We start from the raw sequence: 12,221 nt of genomic DNA on the forward strand, positions 1-12,221 counted from the left end.
GTTAAACTCTGTAAGATTTGTCTAATTGCTGTCTCTGTGTGCAGTTGTTGTTTTTAAGGCCTTAACTTGCCAAGGTAGCTTGCCCAGAATGAAGTCGGTGCATGAAATTTTACGAGAGCCCACTATGCATTCAGCACAACTGTTTTCTTTAGGCCATTTCCTCCACTCTTCACTTCACCCCGTTCAATCACAAAAAACAATATCCCCCCAAAACATTTGGCGTTTTGGTCCTCGTCAGCACCTATACCACGCATGAGTGCACACATACTCACAATAATACAAATGCGGAGTCATTTAACGGCATTTCATGTGGAGTGGATGGTAATGATGACCCTTTAAAGAGAGATAAAACCTGCAGTTTAGTTCTCTCCCTGCACACTCCACTTGTTTCCAGAGTGCAGTTAAATGAGTGTGGAGCTCAACAGCAGAGGGGTTGAGGGGGACAGAGGAGGGACAGTTTTGAGGTGATGGATGCAAAACAAAACATCCAGTGACTTTTACTGAAGTCTGATCTTTTTAATCCTGAAAGAAAAGTGGCAGAAACTCTGACAATTCAACAGATTTACTTTGACGGTGTATTTTCTAATGCCTCAACGAAACCTAAATACCACTTCAAAGAACAGTAGGCAGAGTCTTTACGGGCCTTTAAATGTCATGCCATCATTTTTTGATATTTCCTCCTTAAAGCTGTAATTTGGAAATGGCAAAATTTTCATTTCATGCCTTTCCTTTGGGATTTGGTACAAATGAAAATATAAAGGGTGTGCCAGTTTAGAGAAGGAAGTAGAAAGTAAGAATTTTGTTCTTCATGTAATCACATTAGCCTAAGATGCAGACCCTATATCAGCCAAAATTGTAATGCTCCCTCAAATGTGACTATCAAACAACTGTGACAATGATATGTAAATATAGGCAGATATGTCACAGTTTAACAATAAACTTTATTGTCCAAAAATGATATCAGGGCACTGAATCTATTGAATAATTATAAATAACTACAAGTAAAAAAAACACAGAGAAAACAAAATATCTATATATTGAACTCGAATAAAGAAAAAATATGAAATATACATGAATTGCTTCCAATAAAATTAAAATAAAATAATATTCTGCATTAGCTTTGTCAAAAGAAAGTTGGCTAATAATGTAATTTCAGTAGGAATTTCGGTAGAACTATAAACCTGTAGGTACAGCATAAGAACAAGGGATTTGAAATATTGCAGCTGTCTTTCATATCCTGAGAGCTCATTAAAACATATTTATCCATATTTATGATGCCAGCTTTTGATCACTGCTGTGAAGTCGAGGCAGACTGCCAGCGCACAAAGACAAATTAGGAAAAAGAGGTGTGCATTTATGCTTTTTAAAATGTCATATACAGTATATTATCCATAGCTTCACAGCTCTGTGCACAATGTGAACTGAAATTGCTATTGTAGGACCAGATTTAAGTTGGCATGGCCTCAGGCAGGTTTATAAATAGTCCTTCACTTAAAGGAGTAAGACAGATATCTTTTTTAATGCCAGAATCGCCCACTTGTGTTAAAGCAGTTAAAACACAAATGGATTTTGCTTCATTGTTATTTCTCTAAATATCAAGTCGTTTTTGGCATTTGGCATCCCATATGGAATAAATATTAACGCTAGACTGCAGTATCATGTCATGCATGCTGTTGGGAACGTCTGTCATGTGTGTCTAACATGTCTGACTAAATAATCAGACAGTGTTGGATTCTCAGTTTTTCTCAGAAAACTGAATTAGCTGAAGATGGCCGTATCTTTGCGTGTTGTATAGTTGTTCCAGTAGTTCGTGCTCTTCTGCATGACCTCTCATTACGTTTTACAGTCTGCTGTTAAAGCTAGAGCCAGACCAATATGGGATTTTTGAGACAGATACCCATAATGGTTTTAGAGAGGAAAAATGAATAGATTACAGATATGGGGGCCAATATAGTGAATTATTTTAATCTCTTAATGGATTGTGCACTGATTTTACACCAATACGACCATGCAAATGTTCTCAGAAGGCTATTTTCTTAATCAAATAACTTTAGTTGGTTAGAGGTCTGCTTGCCCAAAGTCAATTTTTACTTGCCCCATTACAAATTGCTTTATAAGTAGGTATTGGATTACAAGAAAAACTAAAGATGATTGCGGCATTTAATGTAGGGCTGCAGTGTCTTTACAATGTCAGAAAATAGTGAAAAATCTCCATCCCAGTTTTTCATGTGCAGGGTGATGGCTTTAAATGTCTCATTTTGTCAGTGTCAAAGCCAAATATATTCAGTTTATATTATTAGAAACAAAGAAAAACAGGAAATCTCCATATATTAGAGGCTGAAAACAATATTTTCTGCCACTTTTGCATGAACAGAGATTAATTATCAAAACAGTTAAATTGTTTTTTTGCACTTAACCATATATTTCTACTTATATATACATATATATTTAATTTAACATAAATTAAACATATTGTCAACCAATTTCAGAAACAAACCCTTGAGAAAATAAATAATAAAATGAAATAAAATAAATAACGTAAACATTAGCATTGTTCAGTAACAGTTAGATGCTGAATATTTTTTATTTAGAGCCATGCTCTAAATGTAAATCACCGGAAAGCAAGGTTTTCTGCAAAGCATGTTCTGTAAAGAAGATTTCTTGTTAGTAAACAAATTCAATATATTTGTTATGTGGCTGGTATATAGGTCAGTCTGGCTCTAGTTTAAGCATACCTAGACAGCTCTCCATTGTAGTCAAACATGACTCATGATCAACATTAAACAATTGTTATGTTACACACTCAGCGTTTAGTCAAAGCAAATATCCTTTTGTAAACTAGGCTATTGATTCTGCTGTGAACACAAGATTAGCTTGTAGTGCAGAGGAAAGGTCAGGGCTCAGCGCTGTGCTGGTCTAAAAGAAATAAGATGGACAGTTTGTATAAAACTGCCTCTTAACAAGGTGAATTCAGTGGTGTTCGCAGTATGTTGGTGACAATCATAAGAGTGAAATATGTCTGCTTTTCGTGACCTCAGGTTTGGCCACATCAGCTCAAATAAGCAGCCCGCTGGTTATTAGACTCTGCGGCTGAGTGTGTTGGATGAGAGCAGCGTGCAGTACTGTACTCCACCGCATTAGCCTTACAGTCGGCATGTGAAAGACCTGAATTATTTAAAGCCTCAAGAGCATGTGCAAGTTCACACTTGCTTACCCTACTGACTCTTTTATTCCTCTCTTTAGCTCACCTCCACCCTCCCCGCTGCTGCGCTCTGTGTGCTTGGAGTGAAGTGAAATATGTGTGAAAGAGACAGTTCAAGATGGATGCAGCTAGCGGGATGTGAGACATTTTCTAAGGCCATCTGTCGCCTGGAAAGAAAAACTTCCATGAATTTCTTGCTTAAATGGGAAAACGGTGAGGTTAAACATGCTGCAAGCAGAAAAACGTTGAACCAGAGAGGGAACGGGGAAACCGAAAGCCAGGCAGCCGGTCAGATAGGAGAGAAACGACAGAGGGGGGGAGGACAGAGCGAGCCAGCCCGGGGAGGTTTTTTTGCGGAGGTGGAGGTAGACAGAAAGCAGGTTGATGTTTAGACAGAACGATAAGACAGGCTGGCTGACAGAACGCCTGATAAGCAGCCTGACTGTCAGGTTTGGCAGGCTGGCGGTGAAGCGAGAGAACAGGGCATGGAGGAGAGGTAGACAGATGGGTAAAACTGCATAAAGGCAGCTCAGAAATCGTAAGAGCATAATTCAGAAGAGGTGCACCTGCTATTGAATTTGAGACTCTATTAATGTAGGGCTGCACTGAATGCAAATCCAGACTATTCAATTCCACGTGCAAAGTAGGACATCTGAGGCTGACAGTTGTGCTGAATGTATTTAGATCTCATGCTAACCCAGCATTGTCATGGTATTGTGGTGAGAGCTCTCCTGATAAACACTGTGGCTATATTTTTCATAAACTGTGGCATTATTTAGTGGCTAGCTGCACAGATTAGTTTTTAGTCATGGTAGCAGCTGTCCAGAATGAAATATCTCAATAAATATTACACGGATGGTCATGAAATTCTGCACAGACAGGCCACAGACTTTGGTGATCTCTCAAATTTTAGTCTAGAAAATTTCTTTTCTGTTTTCTTTTCTTTTCTTTTCTTTTCTGTCAGAAAGCCTAGAACAACCCTTCTGAAAGAAAGGCCTTAGCAAGTCAGGTGATATAGTGTGAACAGCAATAAAGTCATAGAGGTTGTGGTGGTTAAGCACATGACTTCTACCTAGGAGACTGGGGTTTGATTCCCAAGTGAAGCTTATTGTCGACTTCTTTTTTCTTTTTTGTAGGCTGAACTATTATCTTCTTTTTTTTTAAATTATTCTTTTCAATTTTCTGCCACAGTTTGATTATCTTTAGGTAAAAAAGAGTCTGGCAGAAAGCCAGACATGGCTAACTTATTCCATGTATACCGCTAGCAAGTAGAAGTTTGAACTCATCCAGTGAAACATCTACAGTATGGATTATCAACTTTTTATTTTTATTTTTTAACCATCATTCATGCTTCCCTGATATTTTATCCTAATGACTTTGGTGATCCCTTGATTTTGTCAATAGCAGCACCATAAGGTTGGTCTTTGTTTTTTAGAGAAATGTCTCAACACTTTTGGATGAATTGCCATACAAATTCGTACAGACATTTATGTTCCTCACAGGATGAACTGTAATAACTTTGGTTTCCCTTTACATTTCCTCCAGGGTTTCATTAGCCAGTTTATTCTGCCCAGTACTTGGTTCAAGAGTTCAAAGGTTAACTTACTTATTGGTTGTTTTCTGACACAAGATTGTATAACAAAATTTACAATTGTGGCCCCTGTATATTAGACACAACACAGAGTAAAACTATTAATTTTGTTGGAGTGAGTGAATAAAGTCTCTCAGCCTGGAGACAGAAGCTGTTCTGAAGTATAGTGGTACAGCAGTGGATACCTCTGTATCTCTTGACAAATGGCAGCTGTGTGAACAGGCTGTGGTTGGGGTGGATATTGCCTTTTAGTATCCTTTGGGCTCTGAGCCAACATCCCACCGGCACCTCACATCCACAGTATCGCTGATGCTCAGTAGGTGGGTACCAAATGATGTACTGGGCTTAAATAGCCTGCTGGGCCGTACACATCCCATGCCAGTTTGTGATGTTTCCACTCAGGATGCTTTCTGTGTGACTTTATGTCTTAATTCACTGATGACCAAATACCTACAGAATAAGACATTCCCATCAGCTTCAGCTTTCAACCTTGTTTTGACTTTATATATTTTAAGTGTTTTTTTCCCCAGTGATGCCAAAATACTGCCTAACCCAGTTTTTAACATTACAGAGTAATTTGACAGACTTGTATTGAGGTCTACACTGCTAACTACACAAAATCTCTTTCTTTGTTGCAGGGAAGCCTCAAAGCATCGAGAGTTCAGAGCGGGTGCAGCTGTCAGGGACATACAACGTTCGCAAAGGGAAGCTCCAGCTGCCGGTCAACCGCTGGACCAGACGGCAGGTCATCCTGTGCGGCACCTGCCTCATCGTCTCCTCTGTCAAGGAGAGCCAGACGGGGAAGATGCACATCCTGCCGCTCATTGGAGGAAAAGTATGTCAAAGTTGCACCATAACAACAGGGCACGGCTGGCATCACATAATCCTTTTCTTTTCTCTTACTGCTCTTTTACGGTGATTTATTGCTTTGGATCGTAAACTCATAATATCATATCGCAGGAGAGTGACCTGATAAAGTCGCTCTTATTACCCTTTGCAAACGTCTCCCTGCACACCGGAGTTTGTTCTTGACGACATTTCACCTTCAACAACTGTTTGTCCTTTAGTGTGACATCCAGTCATCCTTCATGCTTTGTTCATTATTACTCAAGGTCAGACAGAAATGCTGCTCTCCCGGTTTTAAAAAAATGTTTTCAGTATTCTGTGGTGATGTCCCATTTCGTGGTTATTACGGTAGAAGCACAACTGCTTTTGTCCAAAGGGGCCTCCAAATTTAATAAAATATGAAAGCTCCTTGTAGCTTTCAACTCCAATTTAAATGTGATCCACTATTCACTTTTAACTTACAATTTTAAAACGGCTGCCTGTTTGAGATGGATTGAGCAAAATATCAAGTTCCTCAAAGAAAGTAAAGGGACAGACTTGAGCTTTATTATGTATCTTGTTTTTGTTTCCCTCCAGTTAAAAATTTTGCCAATGTGTTTTTCTCAAAGGGGAAAGAAATTGGAGCAAACAACACTTTTCTTTTTGCTTTGTTATGTTTAATTTAACTTTTTAGCTACCTAGAAAATATTGTAACATTTTGTTAACTTTTTAGCAAGCTAGCAGACGTATTTTTTTTTTTATTTTGGCATGCAAGCATCATCTGACAAGCTAATCTGTCAAGACATGCAATAATGTTCAGTGTAATGGATCTCTTTCTCTCTGTACTTTTTCAAAGTGCCTCCCGAATAAAAATGACCTTTATCCGTTTATTGCTTTATAGATCTGTGTATCTGCAAGGCCACTAAATAAGCTCTGAGCTCTCTGCTGAAAAGCCCTTTCTATCTCTCTGCCTGACACAAAAGGCGCTCGATACCCCGCCACACCCAGTTTATAAACACTTCACACACAACACATGACCCCTAGTCAACCATTCAGCCACACACTGCCTCTGCATGTGCTTGTGTGGTGAGTTTGTGCGTACAGTGTGCGTGCCAATATTCTGTTCAAACACCATAACCAGTCAGCCATTCATTCACAGAGACCATGTGCTTGAGTGTGTGTGACTCTGCGTGTCTTTAAAAGCAATTTCACATACATTTACTCACGCTCATGTCATGCACATGTGTTCATTATATGATCATGCATGCTTTATATACTTTCATGAGTGTGCTTCTGGTTGACTGAATTTGTCTACCCTGCAACCATTAAGCGTCTTGTTTCAACACACAGCTAATCTATTGAGACACCCATGTGTCAGTTTTTCCTCTCTATTTCCTTTTATTTTATGACTCTGAAAGGCTGGGTTGCAACAACAAGGATTGATTTTTAAATCACAGCTTAACTTTAAATTATGTTGCACCAAACTTTTAAACTAGCTTGGAATTAAGAGTGATTAAATTTAACTCCTCTTGAAACCTCAGCTTAGTTTTTACTCTTGCTAGCAAAAATGTAACCTTTTATTTTAACTTTTATACTATCTTAAGATAAAGACAGATTTAAACCTTTCTCTAACCTCAGTTTAGTTGTTACTCTTGATAGCAAACAATGTAACTTTTAAAACTTTTTAGCTAGATAGCAAACCATTTAACTTTTTAAGCTTTTAATGTAGCTTAAAATTAAGAAACATTATATTTAAATTCCTTTGTAAAGCTCAGTTTAATTTTTACTCTTCATAACAAACAATATAACATTTAGTTAACCTTTTAGCTAGCTAGCAAACAACTCTTTCTTTTTACTTTTTAGCTAGTGAGCAAACAATATACCATTTTATAACTAGAAAACAGTGCAACAATTTTCTTGACTTTTTAGCAAGCTACATCACTGAATATGGATTTTACTAAACATAGATTAGTCTTAAATTATGCAACATAATTATGCTTAATTTCACATGGGAATTTACTCATGTTAAACCTAGTTTTGCTAAACTATCTTAGGTTAAGTTAATCTTTGTTGATGCAGCCCAGTCTAACACTACAGGCACTGGGTTATTGTTTATATTCCGAGGTGTGTCAGAGGTGTCAGTTTTTCAGACTGTAATGTCACTCCTGTGTGTGTCGCGCTGCAGGTGGAGGAGGTGAAGAAGCACAATCACTGCTTGGCCTTCAGCTCGGCGGGGCCTCAGAGTCAAACCTACTACGTCAGCTTTGACAGCTTCACGGAGCACCTGCGCTGGCACAGACACGCTGCCAAGGTACTGTGTGACTGTGCGTGTGCACATGAGAGTTAGAGAAAGAAAAAGGAGAACATAAGCATATGCTCCCAGGCGCTGCTGCTTACGGGTCAGCTGCGTTATATATCAGAACATGCGTGACTGCAAGTTGAAGTATGAAAATGCAGCACTGCAGTACCCACCACGATCCCACTGAGTGGATTGAAAACTGCACATATTTCACTGCTGCTGTCCGCTCTGTAGTATGTAACCTCTGTGGGTGCACTCGCACACATAAACACCACTCATGGCTCCCTCTCTTCTTTCTCTCATTTGAACTCAAGTAGGCCATAGCCAGAAAACCTCTTTTCTAAATATTAACAGGGACATGCATGTCACCAGCACCCAGAGGGCCACTCAGAATAGAAGCCTGGATAGAGGGAGCACGTGCCCCACTGACGACTGCTGAGCCTCTAGCTAACTCCGCTCTGAAAAGCTTGAGTTCACAGATTTTCTCCTTTAAGAAGACGAGGTGGATGCTTATAATGCTGTCATTTAATTTTAGACGACAGCTTGTTTTTTCTGCTTATTTGACTAACAAATTATCACATGTTAACTGCTCTATGCACCGACATTTAACTAGATTACACAATGATGTAATGTGTGATGTTAGGTCACTAACCTGTTGGACTTTCCCTCGACTTCTCCCTAATCCTAAGAAGATTGGCCATTGAATGACATTTGACCCCTTCGCAGTAGGCTCCACACACACACACATAGTAAAGTCTTGTGCGGTAGAGATAATCCTGTTTAACTCCACGTTTCTCTGTCTCTCCTGATACCTCTCCACTCTTCTCGTTTTCCTCCCCCCTCCTCCATCTAGATGGTGTCCCAGAGGATCAACTCAGTAGATCTGTCCTGCTGCAGCCTGGAGCAACTTCCTCCCAACCTCTTCTACAGCCAGGACCTTACCCACCTCAACCTCAAACACAACTTCCTGCCCGCAGACCAGCGTCTGCAGCAGCTGCAGAGGTACAGGGCCTTCGTGAATCTACAGTAAACACACCTCGGCCAGTATTGCAGAAACTTCTTAACATCCAGATATGTTTGGTTACCATGGTAATTAGGGTTAGAACTGGATTTAGATAACTTATTAACTAGTTAACGGTAATGTTAGCTAACAGTAGTGTTAGCTAAGAGTAGCTAAGGGCAGTGTTTGTTAACAGTAGGAAAAAGTAGCAGGGAAAGATGCTAATATTTTTAAGCACTGGTGCCATGAGCCACCAAACCCCTAAATCTGGTACCCAAAATATGTTTTAAGTGGCCCAAATTTAAACTTGTGTAAAGAAAATACAGAAAAGGGAATTTAATACAACATAGCATGCCTTCCATGACCGTGACACTTGTGTTGTCCACTTTTCCCATTAATTGTGATGTGATGTTTCCTTGTTTCTGATGAAAGACATCTTGGCTAGTTGAGGAAACTAGTGGCACAAACCATGGTACATTACGTTCTTAGATGTGTCACATTCTAGCCACCTGAGCTACTGCTTCTGTTAACTCTCAAATTTTGATTGTCGTTTTTGTTCTTTCATAGTCTTTTGTTCCTGGTTCTCCTGTCAGACTCACATTAGCAGTCTGAGCAGGTTTGAGGGGAAGGGAAGTTGTAGGAAGGGAGTGGACGGACTTGAGGAGGTGTTACAGGTCGAGGAAACAGTTCAGGGTGTTTGATGGCCTGGTTCGGACATGATGAGATTTGAGAAGGTTTTAGCAAAGCTTAGCATAATTTGGGGAAGAACAGGAGCCGGGCTGGGCCTGTTGTACAAGGAGGGGAGAGACGAGACACTGACACAGTGAGGCTTCACTGGACACAGCGGGTCACGGCTGGCTGGTTTGGACAGCTTTAGCTTTTGCCTGCAATTTGCAAGCCATCGACCTGAGCAGTCTAGGACCGCGGCCATTGGCACGCAGGGGCCAACGAGGCTAGCCAGGGCTGCACTGTACCAGGCTAGGCCAAACGAGCCCAGAGCCCAGAAGGGTAGATGCGTCTGCAGGGAAGCTTTTAATGTGCCTGGCCTCCCTCACTCTCTCTCTCTGTGGGCACCATCTGCTGCATGCTTATCATGGTTCCAGATTAAAGCCCACAGCCAAGACGCATGTGTGTGTGTTCCCGTGCATGTGTGTTAGCACGCACACACACATGTATTTTGCATTCATATAGCTTGTCACAGCCTTTCTTTCTGAAGATTATTGCCATTTAACTGAGTAAATAGTGTGAATCTGAGGATGTTAGCAGTGTTTGCAGATCTGAGTGTCTGTACAGTATGTGTGAGGGGAGGAGAGAGCTGCTTGCAACAGAAAAAAGGCTGCAGGCTACAGATTGGGGTCAGTGCATACAAGTCTTGATACAGTATGGCATTTGTTTTTGTTTTTTAAGGTGACTGCACTGTTAAGAATTTGTATGTGTGTGTGTGTGTGTGTGTGGCTCCGCATGTGTATTCCAGTGTGTTCTAAATAAATCCCCTGAAATATAAAAATGTTTTCTGTAGAACCCCCTCAATGTGTCCTAGATAAAACCTTTGGAATATAAAAAGCTTCTCTGTAGAACCTCCTGGCTGAGTTCATGCTGGCACCCTGAGAAGGTGGAAAGGCTCTTGACAGAACTGCCAAAGAGAGTTCTGGGTCGAACCATTGCCCCACAGAAGGGTTCTTGATAGAGCCTCTTATAGGGGGTTCTGACGAGAACAGATGGTTCCATGTATAACCCTTCATGTTAGATTCTAGGCATAACTCCTTGAAAGGGTTCCAGGTATAAAAGGCTTTGACAGGGACCAAAATGGGTTCTCCTATGGGGACAAGCCAAAAAACCCTTTCTAGTTAGCACCTTTATGTCTGAGAGTGTATAATCATGCATGCTGTGTGTACTTAGAAAATTATGAATGAGTAGGAGGTCAGGATTTTATGTTTTTCTGAATCATCTTTTGTAAAAATTTAATCCTCAGAATAATGACTGGTGTTAAAAAGACAAGGATGTAACTAGTTTCTAAAATAAAATAATTTATTGATCACACAGGAAAAGTCACCTCACAGCAGCTCAAACAAGTACAGATAGAAAAGGAGTGAGTGATAAACAGAATACAGATAAAAATAAAGATATTATACAAAAGAATTAAAAATAAGAAATATTAATTAAACTATACACTCAGACTGTATAATACACCTTTCACTTGTACAGATATATATAGTTATGTGGACAGGATATATGGACTGTATATGAATATATATGGATCATTGTGCAGGATAACTGCAAAGATGTTGTGATAGACACATGCTGTGTAGCATTATATTAAGAGAAAATAATGTAAATTGCATTGACTGTAAAGGCTAATTGCACAGAGAAACAGGGATTGGATAGCACAGAGTACAAGCAGTGAAATTTCACAGTGATGATTCACAGTTTGAAGAAGCTATTTCTGAGGATGATTTAACAGTGGAAAATATAAATATACGGCACTCATGGTAATGGTGATTGCACTTTAGAAATGTGAAGGATTAACAGTATGTATATAGAAAAGGATATATTATATTTTATCATATTTTTTAAATATGACTGAGTGATGCACATCTCCCCTGCCGGTCAAGCAGGATAACATCCGTTCATCTTTGCCAAACCTAAGTAGGCTCATCCGCGTTTGACCCAGCATGACGGAAAAAGAGGTCAGTAATGAGAAAGAGATGAATAGTTAGCTGAAAATAGAGGCGTTTTGACAGAAACATGTAGCAGAGTTACTTGAGTACTCGCTTTGCCCCTGAGAGGCTGGAGTCAAAAGAGCTGGACTGGAGAACAATAATACTTTGTGTGCTGCAGCCTCCATGAATGTGGGTGTATGTGTTTTGGTGTGGACAGTTGTTTTTGTTTCAGGGTAAACACCGGCTTTCTCTGACATCTAACGTGGGGTCGAAGTGCTTTGTATTTTTCCAAGAGGAATGGAATGTGTGAACCTGCCACATGCCTCTCCCTTTCTCCCTCTCTCTCTCTCTCTCTCTCTCTCTCTCTCTCTCTCTCTCTCTCTCTCCTCTCGTCTCTCCGGCCAAATACTAACTGCTGGGTGATTTGCCAATCAGATATGCATAATCAGTTGTCTGGGATACTAGCTCTTTCCTCTGGCATGGGACTTTTCTTCCCAGCATGCATCTCTCTGTGAGACAGAGGTCATTGTCACTATGGGGAATATCAGGCGTTCCATGCATACAATTGAACCTTTGGCCTGTTTATTTACATATGTATGATAGTTTAGCGAGTTATCAAGGACATAAAAGTTATGGAAATGAAG

General features: G+C 40.0%; 1 protein-coding gene across 1 annotated transcript in view; it reads left to right on the plus strand.

Annotated features, from left to right (window-relative positions):
* The window catches only part of phlpp1 (PH domain and leucine rich repeat protein phosphatase 1), a 65,615-nt gene that overhangs the window by 35,131 nt on the left and 18,263 nt on the right, over positions 1-12,221 (plus strand). Inside the window, exons 2-4 of the mRNA XM_084733170.1 lie at positions 5,432-5,628; positions 7,804-7,929; positions 8,771-8,919. Of these exons, the coding sequence (XP_084589296.1) occupies positions 5,432-5,628; positions 7,804-7,929; positions 8,771-8,919 (472 nt within the window). The remainder of the gene's footprint in view (positions 1-5,431; positions 5,629-7,803; positions 7,930-8,770; positions 8,920-12,221) is intronic.

Source organism: Lutjanus erythropterus, chromosome 12 (genome assembly GCF_056507025.1).
Source record: "Lutjanus erythropterus isolate fLutEry1 chromosome 12, fLutEry1.hap2, whole genome shotgun sequence".
Classification (NCBI taxonomy): domain Eukaryota; kingdom Metazoa; phylum Chordata; class Actinopteri; order Lutjaniformes; family Lutjanidae; genus Lutjanus; species Lutjanus erythropterus.